A 20200-nucleotide genomic window follows, 5' to 3' on the forward strand; every position below is an offset into this window, starting at 1 on the left:
GCATGTGACGTCACGATATTGAGAATGATGCTTTCAGTCTCTTTACGTCTCTAAAACAAAGTTTGCCTAATTTTAAACGAAATTGCATTACAAGAGCGAGTTTTGCCAATACCAAACATTTAAATAACTCAGCCAGGGATTAGCAACAAGAAAACATAGAGACTTAGCTTTATTTCCGAAAAATGCCGAAGAAAACATGATCTTGTCCTTTTGCTATGCCACCGAACGTCACCATTTTACAAGAATATTTATACCCACGTTTTTGTTGAAAATGCTCTCAGAATGAACCAAATTCAAAGTAATTTTTCAATTTGGGTGTTGTCTCAGGCAAACACGTCGTCGGGCTTCGCCCGCCAGCCGTCAACCCCCCCCTTTCAAAATTCCTGGCTACGCCACTGTCTGTCATTATGTGCAGTAAAGCGTTTTTATTTAGAGTTTGTTTTTTAAAGCACCATAAAAGTGTAGTGACAACATCATAGATAAGAATATTTAGCCTACGGATAGGCTACCATGTTATTAACTGTATCAGTTTTACATGAGGTTTAACCTACCAGAAGTGCTGCAACTGAGAGAGAGAGAGCAGGAACGTAGCATACAGTACCTACGCGCCTCCTTGCAAAAAAAAACTATAAACCTTTTGCTTATAATTTGTGTAAAAATTAGGTTACTGCATTTGCATTATCGAAATGTGCCAGTTGTATCTATTTTTCCCACGTTTGTCCCAGATAGTCAGGTACAAACAGTTAGTAGGCCTACCCTTCACTTGTTATCAGCAGAGTAGCGAATTACTTTTAGACTACAGCTGGCTACTTGAGTATCCATTACGGTCGTAAATCAATTTTGAAATTTAGGCTACTATCTGTGCCGAGACTACATTAAGACTACAGCTACATTACTCAACTACTTTCGATTGTTAAGTATTCTTTTATTTTTAGAGCTAACTTACGAAATTTTTGTTGTAGTAGGCCTAAATACTGCCCTCAAAAGTTCATCATGAATTCTCAAAAATGGTAAGTTATCCCAGTGCAAATTTTCACATTTGGCTGTTGTTGAGCCTAGGTTTTTTTTTAGCATGGAGGTGATGGAAACCCTGGTAACACACTAAATATTTTAGTGTTACTAAACACTTTCGCGACGGCTGTAGCGCACCCACAAAAAAGTTAGGGGGGGGCTAATTCAGAAATGTCGGCCGAGTGATTTGCGACAATAGTGACAGTGGCAATAGGCCAATGCCCATCTCTTTGATTAATATTTAAAGGCAATCACGGCCCACAACCCACCTGTTCCCGATACACCAAGATTCGTTCTCTCAATCAGATTAGAAGTTGACCTAGTAAACCCCATGCTACTAGCACCATCAGCATCCTCATCCCTACGTCCACTCTCGTAATCTTCTATAGATCTCGACTTTTTTGTCATGTAGGCCTATGACAAAATAGAATTGGCTTTCTGTTTATCAACACAAATAAGTGCGAAAACAACAACTAGTACAAAAACAGCTTGAAACAAAACACTAATTTTGTAAACAGTAAATTTGATGTGGACGTTTTTCCTACTTACAAGACATGCAAAATTAGTTCGTATTTTCAACTAAAGTCCCAGACTCCTTCGTCTCTCTGCTCAAATGTCGTATGCAGTTTTACATGTCCGTGTGATTTGGCATTGATGCACGGTAGGCTACATCGGTATGTCCACCAGACATTTGACCACGAGAGTACGGGAGCATCTAAACTTTAGGGAGTTAAACAAATGTGCCATCAACAGTGACGATCGGTGAGGGAAAGCAAGGAAAGCAGTGCTTACCTGAGCGAAAACTATGCAAAATATAATTTAATGACTGAATTCTAGGTTTAACTTCTTATTATTTTTATCACGTCTATTTTAACTTGAAAATTACTGTGTTCGTGACTAGAATTACTCGTAACGCTTGTGAGTAGTCTAAGTCCTCACCAAACCGCATGTCTTGCCTATAAATGCCAATTAACGCAAACGCTCATGTCAGAAACAACCACTGAGGCTTCAGGGAAATCAACTTGCAAAGTTGCTTTCCCCACGTCCAAAAACATCAAAAAACGCCTTCGTTTTATCCAATCCTCAATCGTTTTGCAAAACGTCACCAGCTGCTTAGCCAATCAGATGTGTTATGGTTAGAGTTGCTTTCCCAGTGACGTCAATGCGTTCAATCGCTAGACTAAGGTCATATGCACAGAATGGTCTCTCGTCACGGTACATAGCACAGCATCATAAAGGCGAAAAGATTGTTGCTGTTTTTTGATGTCTCCTCGCCATGTACTTTAGCCTACTAGCTTTCATAGTCATGCCTTTGGCCTTTTTACAGCGTTGATATAACGTTACTTCGCCAATGAATGTTCAGGTGCAGATACAATATTAAGTTCGTTAAGCTTCTATACGCAGGAGGCAAACTCATCCAGCTTTTTGTACAAATTGCTTGCAGTTGTAATGTTTAAGCCTAAGTGTTAGTTTTTGTAGTGTAGGCCTAACTGAATATCTGAGAATGAACATTCATGACGAATTAAATATTTAGACAACTATTATTCCATGTCTAACACTGGATTTTGGTCCTGCAACGTTAAAATTAAGATTGTTCATGACTTCTAAACATTAAATGGACGTATGATCACGACATAGGCGAAGCACAATTTGACAGATTTTGATTTTTGATTTGTTTTGGAAATGCTCTCAGAGCGCACCAAATTGGAAGTGTTTTTCAAAAATTTCTGGGGGAGGCCCCCAAGACCCCCCCGCTGGAAGTGTTGTCTTCGGCAACATGCCTTCGGGCTTCGCCCGACGGTTACGCCCTTCGTGCCTACTACCTTGCTGCAGCATATTTCCAAGTTGCTTTCCCAACGGTTTAAGCCACCGAACGTCACTGGCCATCAAAGACCATATCATGGAGTGTTCTTTTTGTACAGATCAAAAATTCTCTGCTGGCTCATTCAAACTTTTACGCAAAGGCAAATCCCAATTTGACACAAAAATTCAGAAAGTACCGTAGTGTTAATCAAACGCTACAACCCAAATTAAAGCAAACAATTATTTACTGGAGGCGCGTCCATTCTCCTCAACGTTTACTTGATGTATCACGTTCCCTGTGGTGCAAATTTTTTTGTAATTATTTATGTAGTTGCCTTTTTCTAATGTAATTTTACCTTCAAGAAGTTGAAATTTATTGGATTTTTATAAAGTTCGACTATTAAAACTATATTGTAAATATGTAAATCATATTGTTATAATGCTCAGCCCTTTTGCATTGTTGGGTCTTATTCTTATCTAACCTGTAAGGCTGTAAGCAAAAGGTAGGCTATAAATGGGGAACATACAAAAACTTCATTTTTGGTGGCGGATTTGGGTGGCTTGAGCCCCCTTAGCCCCATGCTGGGTGAGCTACAGCGCGTCGGTATTGAAAATATCTTGCGCATCGATCCTAAAATGAAGTTCTATGATATTTTTGTCATGTAACAAATGATAAACTCATCACATTGACAGCTTACCAATTTGCAGTTTCTCAGTGTAATATTAGGGCATGCGGTGCACCAAAAGAGAGTTAAGAGTTTGCTGAACACAACGGTTGGAAATCGCTGAGCTCATTTATAGTAATTATTATTGTTAAAGCTAATATGACTTCAAAGCCATTGCTTGGATGGTTTTAGGTTACGATTGGAAATGGGTTTAAGATTCACTGCACTCGTCAAAGACTGCGTGGTAGTTAACAATTCTCCTACCAAATTTGAAACATCTAGCAGTCATTTTACGCCGTTTGGCAAGAAAAAATAATAAATTTAATGAAATATAGCCTAGCCCTAGGGCTAGGCTACTTGAAAAATGTTCACAGTTTAATAAAAACTTCTTAAACAGGATTATTTTTAGGTATTTTGAAACTTGTTTATTTTTAGAAAAGTCAATCTCCTTTTTATGACAACTGATAATAAATGGGAATGTTACATTTCTACATGGTCAAAACTGTATTTTTTTGGGAAACGAACAGTGTTTATCAATAGGCTACTACTACTATTCTAAGATTTCCTCATAAATCAGCAGCTTTTCACCTGCTGCAAATGTCGAATTTTTCGCTCACACCATTTTATAAAAATCTGCATGAAAAAAAATTGTAGCCTAGTATTAAATTATTGTTTAAAAATGAAAATTAGTGTTATAAATTGCTTATCTGTTCTCAAAAACAAACTCCAGTTTGTAATTCAACTTTTATCTTATGATTCGTAGCGAAAGCTAGGCCTACTGATTTGCGATAAGTAGCCTACGGTAGTTGTTTATGGCTTTCTGCCTGGGGTAGGCTACTCATTCGCTGATGACTTTATCCTTTGGATTTAAATTTTAAGGTTGTTCCCAACGATTCTTATTTTAGCGAGACGAAACGTCATTTTTCAGAAAAAAATCGAAATGAAACATAATCAAGACAACAAATTTTGTGTTAAAACGAATTTCTTCGTACTGAACACTGTTAGGCATGAATTGTAACTGCTTTTGTTAACAATATTGTATATTAAATAATTAATTATAATATTTTAGCAACAATAATTTGATAAATCTATTCAAATTCACAGCGAAACAAAACAAATTATTTTTCTAGCGAATTCGATTTGTAGCAGTGATAATGAAAACGGTTTAGTTGTTGGAACGTTTGGCAGCATTGCCTTATAGTTTTGTTTTTTGGGCTCTGATAGCCTACGTTTTCCTCAGACTTACCGTACCAAGTTACCAAGCATTCCAACTGTTTTGCTCTTACATTCCAATTGCGCTACAAAAACAAACTGAATGTTGGTTTTGCTAAGGACAGTAGTTCAACTGTTACGTAGACTCCTATTACATTATGACGTTTTTGATTTCGTACGTTGCATAATTCCCGGATTTACGTTTATTGTCCGTTGTAATCCTTTCTACCTGAAAACTTACTGAAAGCTTGAAATATTCAAAGGTGGCACAGACCTCGACCCACAGGACTTCTTAATTTTGGCCACAAAGACGCTGGAGCAACGGAATACGTAGATACATACACTCGGCATCGTATACCACCAACAGAATCGTTTAAGCCCGCTGAAGAAATGCGAAAGTCTGACGCTAAAGTTTCGGACAGAACCACATTCAGGTAGCTTATTTAAGTTCTTGTAATGATGCATCAGTAGGGCAATAGTTTGCGATTTTCGATGTAAAACTGAAGGCTGGCCGACTGCACAATTTTTTTTAAACTGATTTTTTATTAAAATTTTGTTTTGCCAAACAATAGGTGCTACATAGGTTCTATTTGAATAAGGACCTTCTGATAATCCCCAGTAAAGGTGAAGCAGGTTGTAAAGGTTCTTAGAAAATAGTAACTGAATTTGATGTAGGTAGCCTACATATAGCTACATATAGGCAATCAACAAATCAGAAGACACTAATCAATTGACTTACCTTGTATTGGACTTACTCCCTGCCAGTGAGTATTTTTCAACTTATCTCGTTAGTATTCGTTTGTCATCAACCATTGTGCAATACTTACTACAAATTTTGTAAGATAGTTTTTACAGCTTTACTTCAATAAAGAGAAAACAAACTAAACCATGTAGCTGGAGAGCACCAAAAACAAGATTTCGGTCCTATCAACTTTTTTCTTCAGAGATTTCAAAGCAATTGTTTTGTCACAGGATTGATTATGTCCCTCATCCTCTTGAGGTTCATCCTCCTCATCCAAAAGAGGCTTATAATCCTCCTGGAGAAGCTATGGAAGGTGTGAGCATGTATAGACAGGACTACCCTGGTCACAAAGGCGGTCCTATTCAACTGGCGAAAGGAAAAGAAGGACGAAGCATGACTGGTGGAAAGTTTGAGGCCAATCCTACTTACTCGAGTAAGCACGATGATTTCATTAGTTTTATATAAAAAGACGATAAAATATCATCAAGGAAGTGTTCTCTTCATCTTAAAGAAACTTTTAAGAATTTAATCAGAAGTTAGAGGAAACACTATTGTAAATAACTGAACGTACGGTATGTAGGGCTGTAGCTCCCATTTTCTTCATTTGCATGTTGATTCATCAGGGATAGGCAACTTTGAAAAATGAATTTTAGGCTGTACGGTATGTGGATTTGTGTTTATCCACCATATGCAAAGCGCAATAGCAGTGTTAGTACGACAATCACTGATGCTTATCCATCTGCACCTGGAAACGGTAGAACTTCAACAAGTAGAACATTTAAGTTTAAGTGTTGAGTACAGAGCGATGTGTGGTGCATATAGTCACTTGAAACATTGTCAAAGGAAATTTGTAATACAAACGAGTTTATTTTCACACGAATCAGTTTAGTCATAAACATATAAAAATCAATTTCGATGAGCTAGCAGCTTGATCATCTTCTATTAAACTTATTCAAATAGAATTTTTATTCTTTATTCAAATTCTTATTCTATTTTAATAAGCTTAAACTGACTCGTATGAAAATAAATTTGTTTGTATTACAAGACATGCAACCGAGTCGTTCATATCAAGCATTGTTGTTGGTAGAGTCTCCTACTGTAAGTCAGCGGTTGTGAACTGAGCAGAGACAACTGAGCAAGTTCCAATTAACTGAGCTAGCAACATTTGAGCTAACGGCTAAAGTCAGTAAATGATGAAACTGAGCAAGCCAAAACTTGTCACAACAAGTCAGCAAAATAAGTTTGACAAGCGATGACCAAGCTAGTCCTACGTGAGAACGCAATTCTCATTTGCTGACTTGGCAGTAGCTGAAATGTCCTTGCTGAGTTAAAGCCCTTGCTGAGTTGTCACATGCCGAGTGGTCCGACGACCTTGTTGGTATGGCACCTGTCAGAAGATATTTCAATTTCTTGACAAAGGAAACTTGTTTTCGGTGCTGAGATTTTTCTTGTGTGGAAATCCGCGTTCTAAGTGTTTTGTTTTGGTTTCGTTTGTGAATCTTAAATTTGGCACTAATTTCTCACAACAATAGCCTAATTGTCGGGGTTTAGGGCGAAATACGAAGTAATCTCACATCTCTATGAACACAGTTTTTTGCTCCGTGACAACTTGTTATATCTGATATAGACTGTTGCTCTTTTCTTATTATTTCTGGAATAGTTAATTTATAAAAAAAAAGCCTTGTAGGTTCTAATTGTGTAGGCAGCCGAGAAGGCACACAGCTTTTGTAAGTTAAAGGTATTAGGAAAGCAGGAAAAACTATGCGTGACAAACATCTTCTAGGACTTTTGAAATCTCTCTAAACATTTTTTCCCAGGCGATTTCAAGCGTTGGAGTATGCCACCTCGTGTTAAATTCGGTCCAGAACAATCATATACAAAACCTGAGGTTAAGATGGAAGGGACATCGACGTTTCAACAGGTAATAATCATATCTTTAAATATAGCATATCTGTGATTCTCGTTAAATCTAAAACATGATGAAGTGATCTAAAGTACTACTGTATATGTTTAAGATTTAGAGAGAATTACTTGCTATTTTTAATTTGTTTTAAGTGTCTATTTGATTTTACGTTAATTTAATGTATAAGCTGGACCTCACACAGCAGGCTTATAGGCTACCGTCCATAAATACACTTCCTATAAACTTTGATTTAGCTCATGCTTGAGTACAAAAAGGCATAAAGTACTGCTACCGTTACTCATCTAATGTAACTTTCCGGTAGTATGTTAATTGGTCTTTATAACTGCTTCCTACTAAAACAATTAAAAGTGTATGGCATTTAATTCATTTGTTTATTTTAATTTTAAGGACTTTGTGCATCGATATGCTCCTCCCAGAGAGTCAGCTCGCCCCCCGAACGTTGCTTTCCGATCAGACACTCCCTTGGATAGCCACACGGTCCATAACATTAGCTACGTGCCTCATCAACTTGAAGCAAGATTACAAAGAGAAAAAGAGCCATATGCTCCTCCCACTGTTCCTATGGATGGGACAACAACGTTCCAGCTGGACTACACTGGTCCGAGAGCGTTGCCGGCAGAAAGCATGAAGCCGGCACAAACATCTTTGGCCTCCAAGGATCCTCTCTCTTCGTCATCTGAATTTCGTGATAGTTACGTAGTGTGGCCCGTCACACGACCTTACAGGAGAGAACCACTTAAATACATGGGCCCACAAGGTGATATGGATATGAAAACCACCCAAAGGTTAGATTTCCGGACTATGAATGCCAGGCCAGCAACAGCCAAGAAGCCAGTTGCTCGAAGAGCTGAGATGAAGCCCTTTGAAGGGACGACAAACTACAGCAAGGACTTCAAGAAGTGGAAGGTGGAGCGAACAATGCCACAACTAAGAAAAGAATCGATGCACGGTGGAGGTAAGTATTCTGCAAATATCTTCAGAGAATGGCAGGCCTAAGCTAGTTAAATAGTTAAATAGTTCATATAAGTGAAGCTAATTAAATTTTTCAAGTTAAACTATTGTAGTTGACATAACTAGATTTTTTTTGCAAAGTGTGAATGCTGCTCGCCTGAAACATCTCGTCACTTTCTCCATGGGAGGTAGATCAGCGTTAACGCAGCTCGTCTCCAACATTAACTTGGGAAGCTGTAGGCCTAACACTAAAACATCGTAGAAAATGGAATTTATTTGGATTCGACTTTTGCGACCGTGAGAAATGGAGAGCCGATGTGCAGTCTGCCATTCGTGCAGCTAGCCAATCATGTACAATGGGGCTTACGAGTGTAGAAGTGCTCCACAAAACCTGCACTATAAAAAGCAAAACCCGGTGATGATGACAAAGCCTCTGATAGACTATTTCTGGTTGTTTCGCATACTTGTAGAGACTTTTGACGCAGGGCCGGTTGCCGAGATTAGAACAGTGAAACTTCCGATTGTTGAAGTCTTGTTGCCGAGAATTAGCCTCGGTGCTGGAGTATCGAGAGCAGTCGTAAAATGCGTTGCTCAAGCGTACACCCCAAAAGCCGAACCAGCGCCACTTGTTCTTGAGTCGAGCGCTTAACCACTAAGCAATTGCTTGATGCATGTGTTTAACAACAATTCATTTCATTTCAATCATGGCCGGTAATAATGCAGTACATGTTAAATACTGTTCCGCATAACTTGCATTAAAGCATCTGTTGTGTAAAAATGTTTTGTTTATGTGTAGGTGCCTTTGATGGACTTTCCACCACTCGGCAGCATTATGTTTCATACAATGGCGTGCATCCAGCCCAGTCATGCAAGCCTGACGGTAAAGCTTTCCAGAGTGATTCTCTGCTTGACGATAAAACCATTTACAAGATAAGCTACATACCAAAGTCAATGAAAAACGTTGAAAGATACCCAACTCCAGACTGGATGAAAACTCAACAGGATATCTGGCAAAGGCAGGGATTGTTATCAAGAAGTGGACCAAGGGGCTTATCGCCGAAAGCCACTCCTATAAACATTGCTGCTTAATATTGAAAAAATGAAAAATAAACTCTCTATGGGTCAAAACTTTGCTACAAAGTTATTCACTGCTTCAAGAATTTCTCAGTTGCAAAAATTTGTTATGCTCTTCTGTAGTTTATAGACAACAATTTTGACCTTTTGAAGAAAAGATTTATGCTTGTGGCTTCAATGACATAACTCAAACACTATTGGGCCTAATGTTTTCCGTTTGAAGACTTCAGTTTCACGTCGTTACTTCTATTGAAAGTAACGCCGTTTAATTGGATATTTTATGATGCATATTTAAAAGCTGTTGTTCTTATTGAAATGAGATAAGGTTTGATTTTTGATTTTAGTTTAATTGTTTATCTCACATTGCAACTTCAGCCTACTTTACTTTGTTTACTTCTTGACAGCCCAACAAACGCACCGCCTGCTTTTTCTTGAATAGTTTAGCTCCCCACATTGTATAGCCTTTTACTTTTATGATCGCGTGATGGGCTAATATCCCAGCCAACAAAAATCCGGCTTATGACATTGATTCAACGTATGCAGGTGTTGAATCAGTGTAAATAGAATGACGGATTTTGCTTGGTGGAAGACCCACCAAAAAAACACTGAGTTTTAACTTTGTATAAGAAACTATTTTTTCAACTAGCACCATAGAGTTACTAGAATTCTGCGGTGTGTTTTTTTAAACGTGATTTATAGTTTTCATACTTCCTGCAATCAGAACCGTTGAAGGTTCCAGGGTTGTACCCCAGCCCGAACCCAATGTAGGCTTGAAGAAGGGTTAATTTTTCGAATGCAATTAACTGACAAAGATAAGATGGCCCATAAAGCCCTACGGAATCTACAAACTTCAAGCCTGCAATTTTGTTGATTTTTCAAAACCCGACCAGACTTAAATGTCTTATATCTCAAAATGCTTGCGCAGACATCCAACTGAAAACATTGGATGTACTTTTTTAATTTTGTTAAGCCTATTTTGTTTATATCTTAAACTGTAGCTCGGTGTAGTGACTAACGATTGTGAATGTTTCTGTTGTATCCTGCGACTGCGAGGTCATTACTTGCAAATGCTTCTGCTTGACATAATTTGATGAAAGCAGAATTTCAAACTCACTGTAGTCTATTGCTTTTGTGTGAACGTTTGTGAAAATGGCCCAGTAGACTACTTTGCAAACAGAAAAAATTATTTAGGCTATCGTTGCAAGGTCGTCTGATGGCAGTTGCGACATATAGGCTATAGTTTATTGTATTTTAAACCACACAAGGTTGTTGAATTTTAAGTAATTGCAAAAGTTTGTCAGACTTTTAATAACATAATTTTTTGTTTGGATATACAGTAGGTAACTTATAGGTACTAATTTTTGCCTAGTTGTTAATGTTTACTGACGGATGGTACAACTTTTTAGTTTTGTACATAGGCACAAGATATTAATTCAGTTCAGTTACCGTATTTGTGAGCATTGTGTATTTTTCACCTTAGGCCGAATGTTATTGTCATCTCCGTAGGTTGTTGATATAATCAGTTATCATCATATAGCCTACGCTACCATCACAGCTCGTTTAAAGAAGAGCTCATTTTCATATTAAATAATGTATAAGAACAATAAATTCATCATGCGTATGTTATGATGTCTGCTAATGTTTAAGCTCAAACTAGCATATAGCAGATGTGTACAGGATCCGGATCTTATTGTTTTTCAAAGAATTTAAATCTCGATTTTTTGATAGAAGCCAGATCGGAATCGAATTCGGATCCTAAATTTCCATGATTTTTTATAATAATTTTGAACACAAAAACATAATTTTTAAATAGGCCAAGCTCCTGGTAACATTTCCAAACTGTCATTATTAAACGTCGTGAAAATTTTCAGCATAGAAAAGTGAGGCAAATACTGGGGCACTTGTAGGGAGCATCATTTCGTCAACGATGAGTCCTCTATCTTTGCCGAGTAAAGCCAGCGCAGCAGCATTACTTCAAAATACTGCATCATATATTGTTTCAGTTGCATCATCTTATATCTGATGCAGTATTTTGAAGTAATGCAAAAATGGTCATAAATCAAGTCTGGTCTTAAACTTTTGGCCACAAGTATATGTACCTTGTGACGTCACAGCGAACAGCATCACAGCTTGATGCGCAACGAGACCTCGCAAACGGGTATCAAACAAAAGCGGCCTTAGCGAGACGAGGGCAACAAAATTTGGATTTTTTTATTGCTAAAACGCATGTTGTACACAATGAAATCACGCTGAAACAAAAAACTCGCAAAGTTAATTTGGGTTTCCCCGCCCTTTAAGATTGCTTTGGGCACTAACTTCTTGAGTTATCGAGGGAGATGTGCTGGAGCGATTAAAATGTTATGTAAGTTATGAATGAAGCGGTCGTTCCCAAACCATTGGCTATGCGAAGAAATTAAAGTTTGTCCACAAAGCCTTTGATTGCAACGGAATTGTAGTTGAAATAGTTCAGTTGTTTTTATTTCTGACCATCACAACAAAAAAATACACGTCAACATATAGCAAAGGCAGGGATATACCTAAACTAGTCGGAGATGCGAAACTACTAATACGAGGCGCCGACTGAAGGAACGACGTTGTCGCGGTAAAAGCATTGCTTTTCTAAGCTGTTTTCAAAGCTTTACAAAGTCTGCAGTTACCATAATATAAGCACAATGTGGTCACAGCGGAAAACCACAATATCTTCGTGGAAAAGTTGTAACATAAAATTCCCGGATCCTTTCGTCTGGATGCGATGACACCGATAAAATACTCTTCTGAAAACGTCTTTTCACGAATTGTATTTTAAGTAAAAATAGCCACGGGCTGTCGAAAAAGAGGGGCAACGCGGTACGCCACTAAAACTTGTCACCACAATACAAATTACTAGGATAAAAGACGGAGATTTCGTCTAGTTGGTAAGCACAAGCAAAACAGTTTTAATATTCGACCAACCTTTCAAACGACAATTCTAAAATGACGAAACTGACTTGGGATATTTCAAACGCACGTAGCCAGCTTCTGTGACGTAACAGTGATAAACATTGAAAAGCAACTCCCACAGGTGTTGAAACGATTTGTGCAATGTTTTACAGGTGTTGCAAAAGATTGTGCAATCTCTGCTCATTTTTTAGTAATATTCCATTACGTAAGAGACCTTAACGGTTTTATGTGACGTTTCATTTGGGGATCGATTGTCCGTAACACAATGATGATTAACGTTTTGCGCTTTTATTTCCAACGTTTTGCATGTGTAAACGACTTGTAACTTATCTACTGTATTCTTCAGATACTTTGTTAAAAACAATTGCAAAATCGAAGAAATATGTGGTGAAGTATATGATGAAATAACGCCGGCACATTAAATATAACGCATAATGACCAAATAAATTAGTGCAGCCGCTGAACTTAAACAAATGGCCAAACCCGGAAAAAATGATATTAAGCTGAAACTTTGCTAGGTGGTTCTATTGATGATGTGGAGTCACCAAAAAAAAACCATATAATTCCTCCTTGGGAATAGTGAGTTTAGGCCATTTTCCATAATGGCAGCAGCCCCCATAAGCCAAAAATTCGAAATCGCCTAAAATTGGTGTTTTATACCTCATTAGAAAGATAATTTTATGCTGAATCACTTTCACAAAAAAACTGTGGTCCAAAAGTGCCCACTTTTGATGTTATGATTCATCGAACTGCCATATACGTTAAAATTCAAATTCTAACGAAAACGCATGTTTTATCATTAAGTGGCGTCTATCAATTCTGTAGCAGCTACACAGGATCGTTTTCTTTCGAATGAACACAACAAAGCTCAATTTATTGATCTGATTTCTGAGAGTTTGAAAAAAGATGGACAGCAAGTAACTAACTGTGATGGTGATGCTGACACTGAAATTGTGGAAACAGCGATCAATCTTTCTGCAAGCAGACGAAATCCTATTGTTGTAGCCGACGACACAGACATCACTGTTATGTTACTCTCTATCGTTGGAGGGAAGATTTTCAAGATGTTGTATTTTTTCAAGAAAGGGTTCAGAAGGGATGGAGCATGAAAACTGTTTCACCACCACTGGAATGCTAAGAAAATTGATCCCATATTTTCTCGAATTTGGCAGTTAGGCTAAATCTGCCAAATTGTATTTCAAAAACAAGTCTTGAAAACGTTAACTCGCAAAGGTATCACTGTTCCAAGCGTGCTGTGATGGTTCAGCATAATATAAATCTTTTAACGAGGTCCACTGCACCAACATCGCTCTTTTCAGGGGCATAGAACTCTTGAGACAAAGTAATTTCAACCTCCATGATGACATTCCATGATGAATATTTCCGAACATTAAATAATCCTTTGCTGCTATAGCCAACTGTGTTTTTTCTCCCAGATTTTTCTTGAAACTCTCAATAATTCGTATTGTTCTTTTTATTAAAAGTTTGGCTCTAGGTAAAGTTGTAGCCTACTTCGAGACTGAAGTTTAATGGATAACATGGAAAATTCTCGCAGAACATCATACACTAGAAATCAATAAGGATAGCATAGGCACTATTTTTGGAAAACCAGAGGGTATACTAATAGTTGTTCGAAAAAGCAGAGAGTATACTGCGTATGCCGCCGTATACCCTCGAATACAGCACTGGTTTTATGGATTATAAAAAGTGCGTCTTATTTTTTGGCGATAGGAAAATCTCGACAAATCTGTCTAACTTTCGCTGAAGATGATATAGCTTGCTTAGGCATTTTTGTATTACAAAATGTCATTAGGCTATTCCTAAAATCCAAACTGTTGATCTTCGAAAAGACCACGTTTGTGAAGAGGGAGTGTTTGATAAAAAATATTTAAATACCGTATGTAACAATGAATAAACAAGGGACAATTTGCGATAAAAGTTAGGCCTACTGCTGATCTAAGTAAGCATTGTGACATATTTCCTGCTTTTATGGGTTAATATTGTTTAATTGTGTCGCAGTTCTTGATTTACAATGCTTCCACGAGGATTTCGACAAAAATTACTCTCAAGAAACACAAAAAGTTTGTCAAAAGCCATAGGCTAATTTGACAAATTTTGACTTTATTGAAAATGTTAACTTTATTGTCAATTTTGACTTTATTTTGACCTATAAACTTCTTAGAAACAGTCCCCTAGGTGCTGAAAACAACTTTACTCTTTGATTCGTGGATAAACGAGGTCCTTAAAAAATTTTGACTTTATTGACTTTTGCGGGCCCTAGTGATCACCATTTGGCGAACTTCTTCCGCTTGTATTCCAGTGAGCTATTCCAAGTGCCAACCAACACGAAAGCCGTAATTCGGATGTGTCGCGCTGGCCAGAATAGGCTACATTGTGAAACGAGACTTTCCATGAACACAAAAAATGACGCATAGCGCGTGACGCTTAAAATCGGCAAAATACTTCCGTCAACTAAAAAATGAACTGACGGCGCTAGCCTCAGCGTCAACAAAAAGTTGACGCCGCCAATTTGACGGCGTCAACGTACAACACTGAGTATTTGTAACTTTGTCATTGCTGTTGTTTTCCGACAAAGAAAAATAAATTGAATTGAATGTAGCATACAGCTTCTATTTTTTAATAGATCATTTCAATTTTTACCGCCAATCCCTCAAAATCGACACCAGACCAGAGTTGCCATTATAGCGATTTGATTGACAAATTTCAGAAACCAGGCGATTTTCAAAGGTGTTTGGCTACACTCCTACACATTTGTGGTTGAAAAATTTGTTTTTTTAGCTATTTTTAGGAGCTGATTTGGCATAAAAAATTTTGTTTAGTATAATCACCAATGCATTAAAATCGCCAAAAACTCATTTCATTTTTGATGTTTGTAAATGTTTTGAAAAATTAAACTAACATTGAATAAACAGAGTGTATCTAAACAAAGAGTAGTATGAAGGCCTATGTACGTTTTTATTTTGGTTTTATGGTATCTTTGCTTTTAATTACTTTTTTTCCAAATTTGTGTGGTCACACTGAGCCGGTTTCTTGTAATTTTTGCCTTGCTGAGTCTGATGACATCACGTTTAATTTGTTTAAGATGCCTGTGAAGACTCTCAAAACAAAACTTCAGGTAACTTGTGACTTTTGAATTTCTTTTTTGTCTAATAAAATTTAAATTGCCTTTGCACTTGCAAGTGTCATTTGTAGGACTACCTTCACAAAAAAAGCTTTAAACACTGTTTAATTATTATTTATTATTGTTATTTATTTGCGTCAGACAAAGCTGTCCATATCCAAAACAAAATCTATCCATATCCAATCTAATAAATAAATAAATCTTTCTATCCAAAAAATTCTATATAATAATAAATAAATAAAAAATATAATATAAATTCAATAAATTCTAAATAAATCTATTAAGTTCAGTTCAGTTCAGTTGTTTTTATTTCTGACCATCATATCAAAACAATACACGTCAACATAGCAAAGGTCAAAAAAAGGTAGAAGCGACAAAACGCAAACGTTCAAACGTGCTTGAGACCGAAGTAAGTTATTGATTTGAAAGAAATTTGGCACGGTCGCAACACCTTCAGAAAAATTTAAGATATAAAGGGAAAATAAAAAAAGAAAAAGTTACAAAAAAACAAAAAACAATTAAACAACATATATTTAGGCTATAGCTTTATACAAACCATATCCATATCCAAACCATATCATATCCATATCATATCATCCAAACCAAACCATATCCAAAAAAACAAACCATATCCAAATTTATCGATCTATGTTTTAAGCTTTTGGATTTTGCCAGCTTTTCCGTTTGTTGGTGTCAAATTCGTATGTTTACTTTGTCGTTCAGTTGGCTACATGTTTGCGCCAACGTCAAAAAATAAAATTGGCTCTGGTAATTTCTCAAAAAATGTTACTTTTTAATACTTTTTAATTGTCTTTGGCAACACTTTCTGCCTTACCTTATTGAAATTTGCAATGGCTTCAGCCAGCGTTACTTACCACTTACCAGATCTGATGTTATGTTTTAACACCACCGTCATTCTGGAAGAATAATTCTGCGCGATCCGCCTAAAAAAATGATCCGTAACAATTTGCGCGATAAACAATGCGATGAAAGTAGCAACACTCGGAAGCTGATAAAATCACTTCTCGTTACCACATCAAAGCAAATCTTATATTTTTTCCATAGCCAAATGAACAGTGAACACAGAAATTTAAATAAAAAACTCGACTTGTCAAAGATAAAGCAACTGCAATTGCGAAAAGTTAGACAAAAAATCGTATCTATTAAGACTGCTATATGTGATATGGCAAGAAAAGTAAGCATCACAAAAACGACTATAAAAATACTTTCCCGAAATATTTTTCGGAATTTTATTTTTGAATCGTGTTCAGAATTAAATTTCCTTTCCAGGGATGGCAAGCTCGTGGTGGGGCAGACGAAGGAAACGCGAGCAGAATGGTTTAAAAATGGAAGAAATGTCTTGCGTATTTAAAAACAAATAGAGATTTTAACGTTGATAAACGCCTTCAATTAGGCGTCTATAAAAATATTTTCCCGATATATTTTTCGGAATTTTATTTTTGAATCGTGTTCAGAATTAAATTTCCTTTCCAGGGCTGGCAAGCTCGTGGTGGGGCAGACGAAGGAAACGCGAGCAGAATGGTTTAAAAATGGGGGAAATGTCTTACGTATTTAAAAACAAATAGAGATTTCAACGTTTATAGACGCCTTCAATTAGGCGCCTATAAAAATATTTTCCCGAAATATTTTTCGGAATTTTATTTTTGAATCGTGTTCAGAATTAAATTTGATTTCCAGAGATGGTAATCTCGTGGTGGGGCAGACGAAGGAAACGCGAGCAGAATGGTTTAAAAATGGGGGAAATGTCTTACGTATTTAAAAATAAATAGAGATTTTAACGTTTATAGACGCCTTCACTTAAGCGTCTATAAAAATACTTTCCCGAAATATTTTTCGGAATTTTATTTTTGAATCGTGTTCAGAATTAAATTTCCTTTCCAGGGGTGGCAAGCTCGTGGTGGGGCAGACGAAGGAAACGCGAGCAGAATAGTTTAAAAATGGAAGAAATGTCTTGCGTATTTAAAAATAAATAGAGATTTTAACGTTTATAGACGCCTTCAATTGACCGTCTATAAAAATATTTTCCCGAAATATTTTTCGGAATTTTATTTTTGAATCGTGTTCAGAATTAAATTTGATTTCCAGAGATGGTAATCTCGTGGTGGGGCAGACGAAGGAAACGCGAGCAGAATGGTTTAAAAATGGGGGAAATGTCTTACGTATTTAAAAATAAATAGAGATTTTAACGTTTATAGACGCCTTCAATCAAGCGCCTATAAGAATATTTTCCCGAAATATTTTTCGGAATTTTATTTTTGAATCGTGTTCAGAATTAAATTTCCTTTCCAGGGGTGGCAAGCTCGTGGTGAGGCAGACGAAGGAAGCGCCTATAAAAATATTTTTATAGGCGCTTGATTGAAGGCGTCTATAAACGTTAAAATCTCTATTTATTTTTAAATACGTAAGACATTTACCCCATTTTTAAACCAATCTGCTCGCGTTTCCTTCGTCTGCCCCACCACAAGCTTGCCACCCCTGGAAAGGAAATTTAATTCTGAACACGATTCAAAAATAAAATTCCGAAAAATATTTCGGGAAAATATTTTTATAGGCGCCTAATTGAAGGCGTCTATAAACGTTAAAATCTCTATTTATTTTTAAATACGTAAGACATTTCCCCCATTTTTAAACCATTCTGCTCGCGTTTCCTTCGTCTGCCCCACCACGAGCTTGCCACCCCTGGAAAGGAAATTTAATTCTGAACACGATTCAAAAATAAAATTCCGAAAAATATATCGGGAAAATATTTTTATAGGCGCCTAATTGAAGGCGTCTATATACGTTAAAATCTCTATTTATTTTTAAATACGTAAGACATTTACCCCATTTTTAAACTATTCTGCTCGCGTTTCCTTCGTCTGCCCCACCACGAGCTTGCCACCCCTGGAAAGGAAATTTAATTCTGAACACGATTCAAAAATAAAATATTTCGGGAAAATATTTTTATAGGCGCCTAATTGAAGGCGTCTATAAACGTTAAAATCTCTATTTATTTTTAAATACGTAAGACATTTACCCCATTTTTAAACCATTCTGCTCGCGTTTCCTTCGTCTGCTCCACCACGAGCTTGCCACCCCTGGAAAGGAAATTTAATTCTGAACACGATTCAAAAATAAAATTCCGAAAAATATATCGGGAAAATATTTTTATAGGCGCCTAATTGAAGGCGTCTATAAACGTTAAAATCTCTATTTATTTTTAAATACGTAAGACATTTCTTCCATTTTTAAACCATTCTGCTCGCGTTTCCTTCGTCTGCCCCACCACGAGCTTGCCATCCCTGGAAAGGAAATTTAATTCTGAACACGATTCAAAAATAAAATTCCGAAAAATATATCGGGAAAATATTTTTATAGGCGCCTAATTGAAGGCGTCTATAAACGTTAAAAACTCTATTTATTTTTAAATACGTAAGACATTTACCCCATTTTTAAACCATTCTGCTTGTGTTTCCTTCGTCTGCCCCACCACGAGCTTGCCACCCCTGGAAAGGAAATTTAATTCTGAACACGATTCAAAAATAAAATTCCGAAAAATATTTCGGGAAAATATTTTTATAGACGCTTAATTGAAGGCGTCTATAAACGTTAAAATCTCTATTTATTTTTAAATACGTAAGACATTTCTTCCATTTTTAAACCATTCTGCTCGCGTTTCCTTCGTCTGCCCCACCACGAGCTTGCCACCCCTGGAAAGGAAATTTAATTCTGAACACGATTCAAAAATAAAATTCCAAAAAATATTTCGGGAAAATATTTTTATAGGCGCCTAATTGAAGGCGTCTATAAACGCTAAAATCTCTATTTTTAAATACGTAAGACATTTCCCCCATTTTTAAACTATTCTGCTCGCGTTTCCTTCGTCTGCCCCACCACGAGCTTGCTACCCCTGGAAAGGAAATTTAATTCTGAACACGATTCAAAAATAAAATTCCGAAAAATATATCGGGAAAATATTTTTATAGGCGCCTAATTGAAGGCGTCTATATACGTTAAAAACTCTATTTATTTTTAAATACGTAAGACATTTACCCCATTTTTAAACCATTCTGCTTGCGTTTCCTTCGTCTGCCCCACCACGAGCTTGCCACCCCTGGAAAGAAAATTTAATTCTGAACACGATTCAAAAATAAAATTCCGAAAAATATTTCGGGAAAATATTTTTATAGACGCTTAATTGAAGGCGTCTATAAACGTTAAAATCTCTATTTATTTTTAAATACGTAAGACATTTCTTCCATTTTTAAACCATTCTGCTCGCGTTTCCTTCATCTGCCCCACCACGAGCTTGCCATCCCTGGAAAGAAAATTTAATTCTGAACACGATTCAAAAATAAAATTCCGAAAAATATTTCGGGAAAATATTTTTATAGACGCTTGATTGAAGGCGTCTATAAACGTTAAAATCTCTATTTATTTTTAAATACGTAAGACATTTCCCCCATTTTTAAACCATTCTGCTCGCGTTTCCTTCGTCTGCCCCACCACGAGCTTGCCATCCCTGGAAAGGAAATTTAATTCTGAACACGATTCAAAAATAAAATTCCGAAAAATATATCGGGAAAATATTTTTATAGGCGCTTGATTGAAGGCGTCTATAAACGTTAAAATCTCTATTTTTAAATACGTAAGACATTTCCCCCATTTTTAAACCATTCTGCTCGCGTTTCCTTCGTCTGTCCCACCACGAGCTTGCCACCCTGGAAAGGAAATTT

The 20200-nt window shown here is 36.7% G+C and overlaps 1 protein-coding gene across 1 annotated transcript; it reads left to right on the forward strand.

Moving 5' to 3' along the window:
* The first annotated feature begins 939 nt into the window (after window positions 1-939).
* On the forward strand, window positions 940-11008 carry LOC145772650 (stabilizer of axonemal microtubules 2-like). The gene is made up of 6 exons (XM_082584517.1): window positions 940-1010; window positions 4955-5125; window positions 5664-5866; window positions 7251-7354; window positions 7745-8312; window positions 9105-11008. The coding sequence occupies exons 1-6, from the start codon at window positions 994-996 to the stop codon at window positions 9395-9397; spliced, it is 1356 nt and encodes a 451-aa protein (XP_082440643.1). The 5' UTR covers window positions 940-993; the 3' UTR covers window positions 9398-11008.
* The last annotated feature ends 9192 nt before the right edge of the window (window positions 11009-20200 follow it).

This window comes from Aplidium turbinatum, chromosome 6 (assembly GCF_918807975.1).
Source record: "Aplidium turbinatum chromosome 6, kaAplTurb1.1, whole genome shotgun sequence".
Taxonomy (NCBI): domain Eukaryota; kingdom Metazoa; phylum Chordata; class Ascidiacea; order Aplousobranchia; family Polyclinidae; genus Aplidium; species Aplidium turbinatum.